Raw genomic sequence first — 18,596 nt, forward strand, 5'->3', positions numbered from 1 at the left:
TCATCTTTCCTTCTGCCCCCATAAATCCCTACTAATTCACATGAATAGTAGAAAAAAAACCAGTAGACCCAACTTTTCTTAGGATGCAAAGGGAACATAAGGCCAGCTTAACAGGCTACTTGGGAAATCCTCCAGCCTAGGGGGACTCTCTGAATGCAGGTGCATTGGCTCTGCACTTCAACACTGTGCTAACTCCAGCATAGGGGCATGGCTGAGGGTAGAGGGTTTGCAGCTGGAGTGTTTCTATACTTCAGCTGGTTTTGGCTGCTTGAACAGCCCATTGAGGCCATAGATAAATGGGCATAGGTTAGAACAGTCCTGAAGTTGCACTGATTAAGTTAGGATTGAATGGGCCCCAGAGCTGGGGTGCTGCAAAGGTAGTATAAAGCCAGCTTTGCACACTACACTCCTACTCTGTGGGTCATGGGCCAAACTTAGTTCAGTTGGATCCAAGAATCAGGACCAGTGATGTTAGCAAGGCTATTGCTAGACACTTTATTGGGGTATTACAGTCATTCTATTTCTGTGCTCAACACAGCAAAATGTATACTACAAAGACTGCCCACTAGGGCAAAGAAAGTAGCCAGGACAAAAGAGACACTGAGTTCCATTTCTTCCTTGGCTCTGGAAAATTTTACCCTTCAGGGAAGTTACTCCTGCAAGTTCAGCTCCCCCAGCTCTGCTATCTTCTGCTGTGATTTTATTTGGTGGGCTCCTATATTAACTTATTTTTAACATTAACTCTGTCTCCTTAACATCACTTATCTTCCTCTTTCTTTATGACAACCTTTATGTTCATTATCACTTGAAAGAAACTTAAGGTTTTCCTGTTGCATATATGAATTAGAAATAAGGTAAATAATACATACATACTTATGGGCATAATTGTAAGCTTGTGATTAGTCCCATTTAGGTCAACAGGACTACTCATGTGCCTAATGTTAGGCATGTATAGAAATATTTGCACGACTAATTGCTGTGTTTGTACCTATTTTTTCTTCTTCAAGTGATTATCCACATGAATGTCACTTGGTGTGTGCATGCACCCCATGCTTCTAACATCAGATTCTTTTGGACAGCAGTGTCCGTCGGGGCTGCACTTGTGCTCTAAGTGCCCTTGCACCCCCCCACACCTGAGCACATAAAGTGTGGAATGGACCCAACTTTCCCTTAGTTCCCTCTTACCACACATGGCTGTGAGATGGAACTCCTACAATTCCACTCCTCTGCACTCTGAGACTTTACTGATTTTGTGTATATCTATCTATCAATCGATACATAGATATAAGTAAATAGTGATATTAGTGCAATTAGTGTAATTGTTTTCTTTTCTATACCTGTTTGCTATACATATATATATAAAAAAGCTTTTTATGAGGGCTAGGAACTTCCTTGGTACTGGAATTTAGCCACTATGATTGAAATGAAGTTCCTGAAGTTCAAAAATTTTCCCTCCTATGATGCGGTTATTTAGCTTAATGATGGGACTTGAGGTGCCATTTTTATCTTGGAGAGGGGCATATCCCTGATAGATGCTCACTCTGTTTCTCCTTCTCCAAGAGAACGTAGAAGGTGAGAGAGGCCTATCATATACTTTTTCTTCTGGAGTGCTCAATGAGATCCTCCTCAGAACCAGAGAAAAAAGAGCCTACTGGTCCTGAACAGGCTTCCTTGGCTAGTACTTCTGTGAATTGCAGGTCAACTCCAGGCTCCTTGGCTCAATCAAAGAAACAGTCATTCACTGAGACTGGCAGCACAGCTATGTTCTCCTTCACCCAGTCATCTGAAAAGGGTAGGATGGAACATCATTCCCAGAGTGAGCACAGGCCTAGGTCACCTTTCCTGGGATCCAGTAAAAGGAGCCAGAGATCTCCTTGGGCTACTCAGCCAAATGGTGTTTCATGGCCCAAATCAGGTCCCTCTGATACCCTGATAAAACCCAGTCACCAAACATGTATGGTAGTGTCTCAGGAAGAGGTCTGCACTTACCTGTTACCAATCTCTTGGTATGAACACACAGTGCCATGATTCTGGTACTTACTGCTGTGGTACAGATGTTTTCAGCACCAGCTTTCTGAGCATTGACTTTTTTTTGGTACCCAGTGATCTTACAGTGACTGGACAACCTGAGTCACTATTATTATCCCCACCTGTGAGAGTGTCCTATATGGCACAAGTAACCAGAACTATTATGATACTGGTCACCTCCCCAGTTCTGGTGGTGGGAGAGATTCAAGCTTACTCCAGGACTCTGGTTAGGGTTGCCCCACCATCAGAGAAGGAGTGCTCTTACTCTTCCTCCCCTTCTGAATTGTAGTAGGGAGGTATCCCCCACCACTCTCCTCATTCCCATTCATATTACCATGGTAGTCTGATTGGAATCTAGGAGCTGTCACTGTCAGCATAGAAACCTATGGACTCTAGGAAAGAACACCTACCCTGGGATTCACCCCATGGCCCCAAGCCCCTCACCCCTGTAACGTGCAATCTTGGCCCTATTGGACCTCTGGAGGGATGCAACCAGTGAAGAGTTCTACCTCTACAGCTGTCTATAGGGTTAAATCTCTCCTTCTTTCAAAATTCATACAGTTGCTCAAGAGGAACAGGTGGCACAGACTCTCACTGTATATTAGAAAGACCAAAAAAGTGAGAAAGAACACCTGCAAATGGAGCAATACCTGATATCAGTAGCCATCCCCTCTTCCTCACTAGACGAGGCAGTGATGTCCCCTTCTTCCATTCAACTTGGTGTTTTCAAAATGTTTCAGGAACTTTTGCATCAAATGGCAAATACATTAGAAATGCCTGTGGAGGTAGTGCAAGGGAAATCACATAAGCGTCTAGACCCTCTACGCTTTTCTATGCCCCAAATATTACCCATGTGAATTAATGAGGGGCTATTAGAAGCAATAAGAAATATATGGCAGACCCTGTCATCTGTGACACCTATCTCTACAAAGGCAGACGGGCTCATCAAGTCCCTTAAGTTTGGTATGAATATTTTTATGTGCACCAGTTCTTCTTCGAGTGCTTGTTCATGTCGATTCCAGTCAGGTATGTGCATGCGCATATGCACATTGGCCGGAAGATTTTTCCCTTAGCAGCATCTGTTGGGTTGGTCTGGGAGCCCCCTGGAGTCACGCCCTCATGGCGCCTAATATATAGCCCTGCCAACCCTCCACCCCTTCAGTTCCTTCTTGCCGCCAGTGATGGTGGCTAGAACTTCCCTTGGCTCTTGCTCAGCAAGTTTCCTCTCTCTTCCATTGTATATAGTTAGTTATCAGTAGTGTTCCAGTTAATAGTTTAGTGTAGTATAGTGTTGTTGGGGGTTTTCCCCCACTCCGGCCCCAGCACCGTGGCATGTTGCGGTCCCCGGGCTTCAAGAACTACATGGCCTGCGCCAAGCACATGCCGAAAAGTGACCTGCACTCGTCGTGTCTTCGGTGCCTGCGGGAGACCCATCAGAAAGATCGTTGTAAGATCTGCTACAAGTTCTGCCCGAGAACACTTAAAGAAAGGGAACAGCAGCTGAAGGTGATCCTCATGGAGGCAGCCCTATGCCCCGACTCCGACCCGGGCTCGAAAGACCTGACCCCTACAGTGTCGTCCCTGATGCAGAGTGCCCTGGTGCTGTCGGCGAGTTCAGCACCGAGGAAGAACTCCTCCACGGACGCCCGGCACAACCATGGCTCCTCACAGAACCCGTCATGGGGCCTTTCTGCTCCCACTTGCCAGTGCCTCAAAAGAAGAAAAAGCCGGCAACCATTCTCCTCCAGCTAAGCCTCGAGATGTGTGACCCCAGGTGGGCCACTCCTCGACATCTCCTTCCGGGGCCGTGTCGACTGCTGCCAAGGTGCAGCAGTCAAGTCTGGCCCCACCTCGATCACTGGTACCTACGCAGCAGCTGCAGCTCCTGTCCATGCCGGAAGCCTACCAGGCTGCTCGAGACCTCCTCCACCTAACAGCACCATTCTCGCCTGCCAAGGAGGAACCCTCAGTGCTGACAGAGCCGCGTCCTCTGGTGCACTCTAAAGGGAAGCCAGCTATGATGTCGAGGCGCACACCTTCGCCTTGTCCATCGGTGCCTACTCGCTCCGACAGAGAGCCTTCCTGCTCCCCGAGTTCTCGACGTTTGAGGCATCAAGGATCAGCTCCTCCATGGTCTTGTGTCTGAGACCTCAGAGTCAGAGCCCAACTCCTATCGCTCGAGTAGGAGCAGAAGCCGTAGAGAGAGGTCGGGCAGAGACAGAAGGGAACATCATGCGTGGCCTCCGCAGAGGTAGAATCCGCCTCAGTGGCCCTTCTGGACCCCCTGGTCTTATCACCTGAGCCAGGGAGGAACCCAGGGCCCTCAGTCAGTGGCATCTTCAGTGGCCTCCACCACTTTTGTACCGCCTTCCACTGCGCATCTGCCCCTGGCGCCTACAGTCCCAACGCCTTTGCCTCTGGCCCCGTCGTCAACCCCGGCACAACCTCCTCAAAGGTTCCAGCAGCAGAACTGCCAGGACAATTCCACATACCTGGCCAAGTGGAAGAGATTTTCAGTCTGGTCAGCTCAGCGTTAGCCCCAGTGCCCCAGATTTTGGATTATCTTTTCCACTTGAAGCAAGAAGGTCTCTCCTTGTCTTCTATAAGAGTGCACCTGGCTGCCATCTCGGCTTTCCATCTGGGGGTACAGGGCCGCTCAGTTTTAGCTAACCCCCTGGTCACCCGCTTCCTGAAGGGCCTCGACAGGTTGTACCCACCTGTCCGCCAACCGGTTCCTGCTTGGGACCTCAACTTGGTCCTCTCTGGGCTCATGAGGCATCCCTCTGAGCCTCTAGCAACATGCTCCCTGCTCTACCTTTCCTACAAGGTCGCGTTCCTGGTGGTGATAACTTCAGCCCAGAGGGTGTCTGAGCTCAGGGCTCTAACATTGGAGCCGCCCTACACCATATTTTTTAAGGACAAGATTCAGCTCAGACCCCCATCCGGCCTTCCTCCCGAAGGTTGTGTCGCAGTTCCACATAAACCAGGACATTTTCCTCCCAGTTTTCTACCCCAAACCTCATGCAAGTAGCAGGGAGCAGAAGCTCCACACTCTCGACGTCCGCAGAATGCTGGCCTTTTACATCAAGAGGACAAAACCATTCAGGAAGTCGGTACAGCTCTTTGTCACAGTAGCGGACAGGATGAAAGGTCAGCCTGTTTTGACACAGCGCATTTCATCATGGATTGTAACCTGCATTACTGAGTGCTACAATCTAGCAAGTATCCCAGCGCCCCCAATAACGGTGCACTCTACAAGAGAGCAAGCTTCATCAACAGCTTTCCTGGCTCAAGTCCCCACCCAGGAAATCTACAGGGCAGGTGACTTGGTCATCAATACACACTTTCGCTGTGCATTATGCGATTACTAGACAGGCCAGAAATGATGTGGCCTTTGGTAGAGCAGTATTCCAATCAGTGGACAGCTCTGACCCCACCTCCTGAATTTGCTTGGGAGTCACCTGATTGGAATCGACATGAACAAGCACTCGAAGAAGAAAAAACGGTTACTCACCTCTCGTAACTGTTGTTCTTCGAGATGTGTTGTTCATGTCCATTCCAATACCCACCCTCCTACCCCTCTGTTGGAGTAGCTATGAAGAAGGAACCGAAGAATTGGCAGGTCGGCAAGGCTATATATTAGGCACCATGAGGGCGCAACTCTAGGGGGTGCCCAGGCCGACCCAATAGATGCTGCTAAGGGAAAAATCTTCCAGCCAACAGGCACATGCGCATGCACACACCTGACTGTAATGGACATGAACAACACATCTCGAAGAACAACAGTTACGAGAGGTGAGTAACTGTTTTTTTCTTGATCTTTGGTAGTAGCGTCAGTGCAAGAAAGGTCATGACAGCAGGGATGCCCAAAAACAACTCCAAAAGATAAAGATTTGAAAAAAAATGTATTTAGCAAGAAAAAATACTCATCAAATCTGCAAATTCATATTGCAAATTACCATGAGCTCCTAGAAAAGTTTGATTGTCTTAATAGGGACAAACTGTCAGAATTTATTTAAAAACTCCCTCAATAAAATAGGGAGAAACTGAAATCTTTGTAACTGAGGGACAATTGGTGACTCATATATCACTGCATAGCATTAGATATGTTGGCCACTGCAGTACAATCAATGGCTACATCCATCGCCATGTTCAAGATTTCATGGTTACAATTTTCAGGCATACCAAAGGAGCTTGAGATAAGTGAGGACTTCCTATTAAAAAGTTGTTACCAGTCCAACGCTAGAACCAATGAAGACCTGCACTCTCTGTGTGATTTGAGAGCCACTCTCAGTTTCTGGCAGTTTACATGCCAGCCCGTAGAAAGCAGCCAGGTCACAAAGTTACTCTAGATAAAGACCTATTATTACAAACCACTAAAATCATCAAAGCCATTGGGGAAGAAATAGAAGGCCCTCTGTCTCTTCCTCTGCAGCTGCACATCCCATGTCCACCTCACAGCAGCAAGTTTGATGCCAACTTCAAGAGCCATGCGGAGACTTTTGAGTATCTATACCCTTCCCTCTATTTTTTTGACACCAGCTTTTGAATTTTTAGAAAGCCTGGAATTGAATTACCTTAGACAGTTGTGTTTTAGAGGTGATCAGTGTGGGGATTCTATTCAATTTCAGTCTCTTCCTATCTCCTTCCCCCCTTTCCTAGCCTCTTTGAGGGCCCTCTCATGAGATATTATTAAAGTAAGAAACATCTCCCTTCTAAATCTCATCACACTGGAAGACCTGCCTCTGCAGTTCAGAGGGAAAGTATTTTACTCACATTACTTTCTTATCCTGAAGAAGAAGGGGAGCTGGTATCCAATCCTTGATTTGAGGTTTATCAGCAAGTTCATCTACCATTTTTAATTCAGGAGGGTAACCCTAGGCTCAGTATCCTTAGATTTCTTAGACTGGTTTGTGGTTCTCAGTTTCTAAGAAACATACTTTCACCTATCCATTCACTTAGCACACAGAAAATACTTGAGATTCTAAGTGGGAACTTCCCACCACCACTATTGACTTCTGCCCTTTGGTCTTTCAGCTGTACATACCAGAGAATTTGCCAAGTGCATGGCAGTCATGGTGGCCTATATAAGGACCTAAGGGAGTCAGATATACCCAGACCTCCATGATTGCCGTGTTCAAGGAAGTGAATGTTCCATTCACAAAATCCTACATCTTTTCACCACACTGGGTCTCAGGAAAAAAAAAAAGGTCATTATTGCTGTTGACCCAGAAAAGAGAGTTGATTGAGGTAGTGCTGGTGGATTCCACATCAGCTGAGTTTATCTGCCATAGGGAAGACTCAAGACCATACTAGATCTCATCAGCCAGCTGTAGTCTTACCCATAAATGTCTGTAAGTGTATGCCTTAGACACCTGGTTCATGTGGCCTCTTAAGCGTACATTATACAGCATGCTAGACATCACCTACATTCCATGCAAGGGTGGTTGAAATCTGTGTATCTGCCCAATAGACATCACATGAGGGTTCAGGTTCCTCAAAAAGTCTTGTATCATTAAACTGGTGGAAGGAGCCTTTCCAGGTATGCAAGGAGTACTGTTTTCTCCTCCCTCCCTACCAAGAAACTGGTCACAGCTGCCTCCATACTTGGGTGGGAAGTTCACCTAGACTCCTCACAGACACAAGAGTTCTGGACTCCTGCAGATACTCACCTTCAAATAAAATTTCTGTAACTTAGAGCTATTTGTCTAGTGTGCACAACATTTCTTCCCATGGTACATAGACTAAAAGTTCAGATAATGACAGACAACACAAAACAATGTTTTATGTCAACAGACAGGGAAGAGCACGTTCATTCCTCCCACACCCACCCACACCCACCCACACATACACACTTTGCCAAGAAGTTGTTCATTTCTGGAACTAGTGCATTCGTCACTGAATCACACAAGTAGCTCTGCAACTACCAGACTTGCAGAATGTCGTAACGGACCAGCTCAGCAGGCAATTTGCAAATGACTGCAAATGGACTGTCAAAGACACCATCCTACTGAGCAGCTTTGCAGGTGGGGATACCTGACAGTTGACCTGTTTGCTTCAGATTGGAACAAGAAATGCCAAACATGCTGTTCAAAGGAAGGCCTGAGTCCAGGCTTCCTGTTGGATGCTTTGCTTGTCTCATGGTCTCTGTTTATCCACCAATTTCTTATCTACCATCCCCGTTAATACTTAGGGTACTCAGCAGGACTCAGCAGTAGTGATTGTGCTAGCCCCAGCTTGGTCCAGACAGCTAATTAACCTGTCAACTCACCCTCTGATAACATTACCTGTCTTACTTGATATGATCTGATCTTCCAGAACAAAGGTCAGATCCTTCACCCAAACCCAGCATCACTGCATCTGACAACATAGATATGGGCTGATCAATTACTGTCAAAAGAAGCTGCTCCTGCTGATATCCATGATACTGATACACAGCTGAAAGGACTCAGCTAGACTGACCTATTCAGCCAAATGGAAGAGATTCTCTCTTTGGCTCTATAATGCCACTTACCTCCCTTAGAAGCCCCATACCTACTATTCTGGGCTGTCTGCTATCACTAAAGCATTTAGGGCTATCCATCAGCTCCATACGTATATATTTAGCAACAATACCCAGTCACTGTCCTCCACCATATTTTATCACCCTATAATTGCTTAGATTTCTCAAGGATCTTATTCGTACATTTTCCGCAGTTCAGGGGCCCTCTCCTTCAGGGGACCTTAATGCAGTCTCAGCAGAACAATTTGCTGTCTATACTGTCTATCCATGAAAAGGGCCTTTTGTAGCTATAACATCAGCTCAAAGGGTAGGGGAGATTCAGGTCCTCATGGATGGTCCACTTGACATGGTGCTCCTTGAAGACAAAGTGACCCTGAAGCTTAACCCTAAATTTTAACCAAAGGTTGTTTTAGATTTTCATCTGAATCAGATAATTCACTGTCCAGTTTTCTTTCCAGGCCTCACTTAAACAAGGGGACACCAAAGTGCACACCCTTGATGGGGTTAGGGCTCTTTCATGTGATCTTGACAGAACAGGACCTTCAGGAACTCTACCATGCTGTTTGTAGAATTTGCTGATAGGATGAAAGGTCAGACAATATCCACCCACAGACTATCTAAATGATATCTAACTGTATTAGATCGTGCTATGAGTTAGCAAAATTAGCCTAGAGCCCACTCCACCAGGGCTCAGGCAACTTCTGCGGCTTCTTTGGGAAGCATATCAATTTCAGAAATGTTCAGGGCAGCTACATGAGAATCAGTGCACACTTTTATCCAGCACTATTCCTTAGCTGAGACCTCAAGATTTGACGTCCTCTTAGGCAGACCTGTCTTGCAACCATTATTAAAATAGGACTCCTAGCACTCACCTTCTGATTATGAGGTCCTTGCTTGCTAGTCACTAGAAGTGGAATCCATGTTGACAATCACTCAAAGAAGAAAAAATGATTACTTACCTAACAGTAACTGCAGTTCTTTTAGATGTATTGTTCCCATTGATTCTCTGACACACCTTCCTTCTCTGCTACTTCAGAGTCCTATATCACTTGAATTCTGTAATGGTAAAGGAACTGAAAGATGGTAAGGTCCATTCCACCCTTTATGTCCTTCTAGGGTGTATTTGCAAGGCCATCTAGAGCACAACCACAGCCCCAATAGACACTGCTGGCCAAAAAAATCCAATCTCACATGAATGGGGGGCCTGTGCACCAGACCAGAAGTGTAATCTATGTAGACAATGTATCTCAATGAACCATGGCGACTGTAAGGTAAATAACCTTTCTTTCTTAGGAAAGAATGAATTATATCTTACAATCATTGTGAACTTGTATATTGCATCTTATTTTTCAGGAATAATTGGCTGTGGATACTTTCATCCATGCAGAAAATTCAATCCTGAAATATGTGACATGATAAAGAAATTAGTTCCAGCAGGCAGAATATTGTGGCAATGGACTAAGGTACAGAATACAGGAAATAATGGAGTTGTATTCACTATTTATTAACAGGGTGCCTATTACCATAAGTTAGGTGCTTATTTCAAAATTTTAAAAACATATGTTTCATAAAACTACCCACAGTGGTTACCCACTGTGATCAGCGGTTAATGAGGTGAGAAAATGTGGGTGACGCTCTTCCAAACTATGCTCAAAAATAAGATCAACCCACATGAGATGCCACTCAGAGTAGATTACGCAAATGTTCCAAATGTGATCAAGAATGCTTGCTGGGCCCTTTGGGCTTGGCTTTCCCAAAATGGGATCTGCTTGCTCTGCTGGGCTCTTCGTACTGGGCTTTCCCTTGGTGAAACTCATATGCTCCACTGGGCTTCATGACCATGGCTCCTCTTAGAGGGGTCTCAGATGCTCCACTAGACTGTGCTAGGCTCTTTGGGTTAGGGCAAAGTGGTGGGGGAAAGTGGTGTTACTCCCCAAGTCCACTCACTCATGGCACCAATGAGCTGTTACTCACAATAGATTATGCAGCTCTTTATAATTTTATCCTTCCTCTTTTTTCTTGGGGCTTCTCCACACACAAAAGTTGTACCATTTTCACTATATTGGCATAGTTAAAGCTGTACAACACCACTAGTGTGGACACAGTTATATCAATATAAAGGTATTTTACACTGGTATAGCTATTTTGGTTAAAAAAAATTAAGTTATCCCTAACTAAAATCGTGATACTGGTACAAAATTTGTGTAGGTCAGGCCAAAAGTACTGACTTTCACTGCTTATCAAAGAGAAAGTAAACATTCTTATATTGAGCATCTGAGTTAGCACCCATTGAAATAAATGGGGTAGTTCACACCTCTAAAAGTTATTTCAGATTCTGCAAAAGCAAGTATACATCATTGCATCAGTTATACCCTGTTCACATTTTCAAGACACTCTCAGCAACCAAAAGATCTAGAAACTTACTTTTTTTGAAATTAAAGCTTAGTTCTAGTAAGAGACCAATATGGCTCTCTCAGGAGCTCTTTAATAACCTGAAAATTAAAAAGGAATCCTACAAAAAGTGGGAGCAAGGACAAATTGCTAAGGATGAGCATAAAAGAGTGGCACAAGCATGCAGGGACAGAATCAGAAAGGCTAAGGCACAATATAAGTTACAACTGAGAAGGGACATAAAATGCAATAAGAAGAGATTCTATAAATACATTAGAAGTAACAGAAAGATGAAGAAAAGTGTAGGTCCATTACTTAATGGGGATGGAGAGCAAATAATAGATGACACAAAGAAGGCTGACATCTTGAATACCTTTTTTGCTTCAGTCTTCACTATAAAAGCTAATTGTGATCAGATGCTTAACGTAATTAATATTAACAAGGGGGAAGGAACACAAGCCAGAATAGGGAAAGAATAGGTTAAAGAATATTTAGATAAAATAGATATATTCAAGTTGGCAGGGCCTGTTGAAATTCACCTTATAATAGGTCTGAACTACTTCACGATTATCTTTAGAACTCAGACAAGTGAGGTTCCAAAGGACTGAAGGATGGCAAACATAATACCTGTCTTAAAAGGGTGAAAATAGAGGACCAGTGGAATTATAGACCAGTCATCTTAACTTCAATACCTGGAAGGGTATTGAAAAAATTATTAAACAATCCACTTGTAACCATCTAGAGAATAATAAGGTGATAATTAATGGCCAACAAGAAAAATCATGCCAAACCAACCTAATTTCATTCTTGACAGTGTAACCAGACTAGTGGGTAAGGGCAAAGTAGTAGACATGACATACCTTGACTTTAGTACGGCTTTTGACACATTCCCATTCTGATCTGACATTCTCATAAGCATGTAAATACCATTAATATGTTATAGATTAAATTAAACTGGGAGGACATATCAAACAGGGTCACACAGGGGTCTGTCCTGGATATAGTTCTGTTCAACATTTTGATTAATGACTTGGATAATGGAGTGGAGATTACATTTATAAATTTTGCAGATGACACCAATCTGGGAGGGATTACAAGCTATTTGTAGAGCAGGATTAGAATTTAAAATGATTTTGACAAATTAGAGAATTCGTCTGAAATAAATAAGATGAAATTCAATAGGGACAAGTGAAAAGTTCTACATTTATGGAGGAAATCTCAAATACAAAATGGGCAATAACTGGGTAGGCAGTGGTACCGCAGAAAAAGATTTGGGTGTTATAGTGACACACATTGTCACTCTATCCCCCACAAAAAGTCACAAATTGAATATGACTCAACAATGTGATACTTCTGTGAAAAAGGTAAATGTCATTCTGGGATGACCTCTAGGGCACTCCTGTGGTGTGAGGAAAGGAGCCTCTCTCATCACAGACTTCCTTCTCTGCTGTCTGGGTTCCGAACCTCATTGTGTCTGAAGAAGCAGGCTGAGCAACTTGGTTTCTAAACAAAAAGGAAAAACAGAGTAAAGTATGGTTTCAGAGTAACAGCCGTGTTAGTCTGTATTCGCAAAAAGAAAAGGAGTACTTGTGGCACCTTAGAGACTAACCAATTTATTTGAGCATGAGCTTTCGTGAGCTACAGCTCACTTCATCGGATGCATACTGTGGAAACTGCAGAAGATTCTACTGCAGTTTCCACAGTATGCATCCGATGAAGTGAGCTGTAGCTCACGAGAGCTCATGCTCAAATAAATTGGTTAGTCTCTAAGGTGCCACAAGTACTCCTTTTCTTTTAGAGTAAAGTATGTCCTTCTGCTTCTCCAGAAGATCCAGCTTGCAGACGTTCTTCAGCCATTCTCCCAGTAAGCAGCCCCTGCTCTCTGAATGCGACCTTTTACTAAACTTGGATCATCCCATCTCTAGGTTTGGCAGGTTTCACATGTATGCCAGGTTGGGATTGACTGTGCCCAGAGGAGCTTTTTACCCTCTTCCTGACTGTGGTGGGAACCCATTAACAACTGTTGTAAGACACGGGATATAATTGTGCCAATCTAGTTGGCACTGGTGAGGCCTCAGCTGGAGCATTATGTCCAGTTTTGGGCACCACACTTTAAGAAAGATGTGTACAAACTGGAGCGAGGCCATAGGAGAGCAACAAAAATGACAAAAAGTTGGAAAACATGATTTATGTGGAAAAGTTGAAAGAATTGGTCATGTTTAGTTAGAGAAGAAAATGCTGAAGGGGGACTGGATAGCTGTCTTTAAAATATAAAAGATTATTATAAAGAGGATGGTGATCAATTGTTCTCCATGTCCACTGAGGGTAGGCCAAGAAGAATTGGTATATTAAGCAGCAAGAATGATTTAGGTTAAATGTTAGGAAAAAAACGTTTTTCACTGGAACAGATTATCTAGGGAGATTGTGGAAATTCCCATCATTGGAGGTTTTTAAGAATAGGCTAGATAAACGTCTGTGAGGGATGGTGCAAGTATATGTCAGTGCTGGGGAATGGACTAGATGACCTCTTGAGATCCCTTCTAGCCCTACATTTCTGTAATTCTATAATTCTGAAAGATAAGAAGGCACCATGAAAGAGGGGTCAATATGTGATAGAGGTCGAATCTGTGCCCTGATTATGATATACCTTCATCGCCAAGTCATTTCCATTTTCTTTGTGGGCCAGATTCTACTCTCATATGCTTGTACACAGAGTTTTTGAAATACATGACAGTGTGAACTGGAAATATGCATCTGAACTCATTAGAAATACTTTTAATAATAATAAATAATAATAGTATTATTCCTAAATCTTTAATAGATTTTGTGTATGTTTGAAAATCTTTCCCTCTTTCTCACCTGCCAAGATGTGAGTTCAGATTTCTATTTTTCTCCTGTTGGAGCTGATTGGGTTTCAGACATCTGAAGCGTTATAAGGAATGCAGTTGCCTTTTTGTAAATGTGTTTTATATTAACAAACCTTTCAGGAGAAACAGGACCATGAACATGCCACCTTGGCAGTCAATGAATCTTTGGGCCTATTTCCGATCTTGGTAGTACAAATGTAAATTCTGTAAACAAAAGAGTAATTTAAGAGGGATTCGGTGATTAGATCTGACAACATTCCACCCAACTCTAATACTAAAAAGCAAGACAACAGCAAGTTATGGGACACAGTTTCCACTGAGTAACAGGCAGTATCACAAGGAACTTTCTTCTGCCTCCAAGCCAAATGATAAGGAAGCCCTTCAGATAGCATGTTAATCTCTCTCACAATATAGCACACAACCTTAATTACATCCTCAGCAACTTTAACAAATATTCAGTATTCACATATGTGCACAAGTTAAGTGTGTAGTGGGTCATGTATTTGTGGGGGCAGCATGAGTTGTGATTAAGGTTTTGCATTATATTGTGAGGGAGATTAATGTGTTCTGTGCAGTGTGTCCCTTATCAGCTGGAGGCAGAAGGAAGTTCCTTATGACAATGTTGAGTTTGTTTTTTATTGTCTTATTTTTTCTTAATGTGGAACTGTGCTGTGTAGGCATTGTGGTACAGGTAAGAGGTGTCTCATAATTTGGTATTTCTTTTTTCTTTTTCTTTTCTTTTTTTTTTAAAAAAAGCTTTGCCTTGTGGGGAAATATGACAGAGTGCTGGGAATCAGCAGCTGAACCAGCACTCTGGTCACTGGTTAACCAGTTAGGCCCCAGCAAGGGCCTAATTAATGAGAGAAGTTACTGATTACCAGGTTGGATTGGGACTGGGATGCTAATGGGCTACTTAGCCCTTTAACAAGGAGACTGGATAAAACAGCACAGGAAGGAAGCCCAAGAGGTTGGGTGGGAGGAAGCAGAAGGAGGTGGGTGGTGGCAGGGAGGGAGGGACTGACTGACTGACAAAAGGGAGTTCTCTGGGCAGAGACACCTTTACTCCCTTTTTTAGGAGAAGGGGTAATGAAGCTGGATAGCATTGTAAATACCATGACTGCCCTGGTATATAAAGGTGGTGGTGTGAACCACTATAAATAAATTGCTTGGTGGTACCTACAAAAGGGAAGATTTCTGAGCCATTTGTGTGAAGCAAAGAGGATGGGAGTGGAGGAATTCTATCACAGGTGGGAGCTTGCCTGGGATCCAGCCTTTATCTGGACAAACAGAGAGTCTGATGGGGAAGCTGGTGTAAAGGTTCAGCAGGCTGGGAGATGGAGGAGGCATTGCAGTGGCTGGTTGAACAGCAGAAGGAAAAGCAGAAGGTTTTCCAGACCTTCCAGCAGTCCCATCACGTGGAGAGAATATTCTTTCTCACCTAAGCTGAGCGACAAAAAAGTCTTCAGGAATTTATAAGGGAGTGAGCCCAGGTACAGCAACAACTATTACAAAATGGTTTGAGCCCTGTGACGGGAGCGGTAATCGGGGTGGAGGGTGGACCTCAGCAGGATTGGCCCTGTGAATAACCCCAATGCATTTTTAGTTACTTTCGAGAGTGTGGCTGTAGATGCAGATGTAGGGACAAGGGAACCTGGGTCCTACAGCTAGCGCTCTAATTAACAGGGGAGGCTCAGGTGACCTATATGACTCTCAGTGGCAAGCAAGCAAGGGATTATGAAGTTGTTAAGGCAGCCATCCTAGATTGGGTGGGACTTTCGACAGAAAAGTACAGGCAAAAATGTCCAGCTGCAAAATAGACTGGGGGTTAAAGTCCCAGGCATTTGCCCAAAAACTGACAGACTGAGACACTTGTTCACTGAGGCCAGACACTCAAGGTGTGGGCGATATTATGAATGTTGTCATTCTTGAACAGTCCTTCTCTCCCAGAGAATATCTGGGTATGAGTCTATTGGCATCAACCCATTACCCTACATGCAACAATTAAACTAATACGACAGTTTGTAGAGGTGGACTTTGCTACCAGGGGGTGAGGGGGTGGCAGATTAAGAGGATGGATCTAGGGAGGAAGACTGGAGAAATTACATTCGGAAAGGCTGCCAAGAAGAAGGAGCCCAGGGGAACACTGATGGAGTCTCAGGCTCTTGCGTGTTACCACATGGGCATCAGGGACATATAAAAAGAGACCTGCCCATACCTGGACTGTGGGTTTACAAAATTCTGGGTTTGAGCCAGGACTCCGAAGAAGGGAAAAAGAAGGAAATTACTTACCATTTCTGTAATACTGGGGAGGAGGTATCAAAGGGATCTGGTAGACACTGCCATCTCAGCCTGTTCATTAATCAGATGAGAGCTGGTGAAACCCCACTGGATATTTCCTAGAGCAAGAGTGACACCCGAATGTATACATTGGGATAAGAAACTCTAACCTATGGCACAGATGCCCCTGGATGCTCACTGGAATTTAAATGGAAGTGGCTTGGGGGGAGTGGATAGGTTGCACCACCCCCTTGTGTAAGGCACTGACTGGAACCCCTTCCCACTAGGTGAGCAAAAGGGGCATCCCAGGGGGAAGGAGTGAAATTCACAGGAAAGGGAGAAGAGCTGTTAAATTTAGAAGGGTTGGAAAATATTATCCAGAAGAACACATGCTAGAGAGAGAATAAAGAAAGGGAAATACCCTGAGAGATTAAGGGAGAAGGAAAAAAGAAAAACAAGGAAATGGTTTCAGGGAATGAAAATAACCCCAAATTTGTTAATAGTGGTCAAGCAGTTTCAGATTTTCTGCTTTAGAATGACAAAGGAAGGGACCCCAAGAGCAGTATGGAGTTGTTGGGAGAACAAGTGACCACAGGTAGCCAGGAGGAACAGTAGCACAAGCAGACCCCTCCACAAAATAAAAGGGGCGAGAACGAAAAACCTGGCCCCCCAGGTTGCCCCCAGTGCAAGGACCTGTGGGCTGAAATGGAGTTATGAGGGCAATTTCCATCCACCAAATGTGATTTCTGTGGGTGGAGAATGCACACCCCTTACAAGGGGACTCTAGGTGACTATCCTGGGAGCAAAGAAAGATTGAAGCCAAATAGTGCCTCCAGTAAAGTGAGGAGAGCGAAGGGAATGAAACACCTTTCCAACAGGCAAGGTGCAGAGGTGTGTGATAGAGTGCTGGGAACCAGCAACTGAATCAGCACTTTGGTCACTGTTTAATCAGTTAAGCCCCAGATAGGGCTGATGTGGGAGATTAATTTGTGATTATCTGATCAGATTGGGGTTGAGAAGTTAATGAGCTATCTACTCCATTAACAAGGAGACTGGATAAAAGAGCACAGGAAGGAAGTGCAAAAGGTGGGTGGACAACAGAAAAGAAAGAAAGAAGGAAGAGGTTAGCAATGCATAAGAAAAAGGCGTTCTTTCAGTGGAGATACATTTAACCCCTCCCTCCACCCTTTCAGGAGAAGGGGTAGTGAAACTGGATAACATAAATACCACAGCTGCCCTAGTATGTAAAGATGGTGGCGTGAACCACTATAAATAAACTGCGTGGGGGTATCTACAAAATGGAAGGTCTCTGAGTAGTCTGAAGCAAAGAGGATAGGAGTGGAGGCGCCCCATCACAGGAAGTCACACTTAACCAACCTTAAACCTTTTAAACAAAGTTTTTGTGTATGGGATTTCCTGCAGTTTTAATACAGCAAGTTTAGGGGTTCAATGAAATTGAGAAAGAGATCTCCCCCTACTTTCTCTAAGGTGTTGAGGATATGAGAGTGTGGGGATGTTTGAGGTAGGAAAAGAGACACAGCAGAATGGAGAGGGAATGGAAGGGAGCTAAGTGTTTAGAAGGGCTCAGCAAATCCATATCGACCCTTAATGACTCCAGTACAATGATGCATTCCTGGGACGAGGGTGCTCTTCAGTGTAGTGTATTTCAACTGAATCAGGTTCCTTGTATGGGGGAAAAGGTGAAGTGAACAATCCCCCTCAAAATATACTTTAGCTGAATTAAACATGCAGTGTGTTGAGAGCCAGGAGACCACGAGTTCAAATCTTACCTGTTCTGCTCACTATTGTTTATATTTCTGTGCACTTCACAGCCTTGATTATTGAGCATACCTATACCTTAAGAGGAGGTCAAATATCAACTACTCCATTTGACACATTTAACTAAAAGGATGCACAAAGTAATTTATAGTAGAGCTGGGCATAGATACCAGCTTGCTTATATGGCCGACACTACACTGGCTCTCAGAAAGAAACTGTCAAACCTCTGTGTTTCTCTATGTAGTCTATAGCTACTGTTCTAACCACTAGACTACACTCCTCTCTGACATCCAAGAACAGAACTCAGGTTGTTCTTCGAGTGATTGTCCATATGTATTCCGCCTCTGGTGCATGTGCTCCATGTATGTAAGATCAGATCCTTTTGGCCAGAAATGCTTGGGGCCATGCTTGCACGCCGAGTAAACACCCCCACCAGTTACTCTGTGCCCAACCATTATTCTGTTTCTTCTTACTGCCCATGGCTGTGAGATAGAACCCTTAGCAATGTCTGTTTCTCTTGCAGACTGCGTAACCCAGAAAATTTTTCTGTAATACTTAGTTCTTTAAATTAGGTCTTAATATAATTAGGGTAGTGTTTGTCAGTTAGTTAGTGTAAATAGTGTAGGTATACACATTGGTTTTAACAAAAGAAAGAAAAAACCCTATATGTTTCTTCATAGTTTTAGGGAAATTTTTCCTGGTATTGGGATTTAGCCCTTGTGACTCAACCAAGGCCCCCGGAGTTCAAGAAT

The 18,596-nt window shown here is 44.0% G+C and overlaps 1 protein-coding gene across 1 annotated transcript in view; it reads left to right on the forward strand.

Moving 5' to 3' along the window:
- DNAH8 (dynein axonemal heavy chain 8) overlaps positions 1-18,596 on the forward strand; it is a 591,778-nt gene that overhangs the window by 437,231 nt on the left and 135,951 nt on the right. Inside the window, exon 57 of the mRNA XM_077812184.1 lies at positions 9,884-9,993. Within this exon, the coding sequence (XP_077668310.1) occupies positions 9,884-9,993 (110 nt within the window). The remainder of the gene's footprint in view (positions 1-9,883; positions 9,994-18,596) is intronic.

Source organism: Eretmochelys imbricata, chromosome 3, assembly GCF_965152235.1.
Source record: "Eretmochelys imbricata isolate rEreImb1 chromosome 3, rEreImb1.hap1, whole genome shotgun sequence".
In the NCBI taxonomy this organism is placed as follows: Eukaryota; Metazoa; Chordata; order Testudines; family Cheloniidae; genus Eretmochelys; species Eretmochelys imbricata.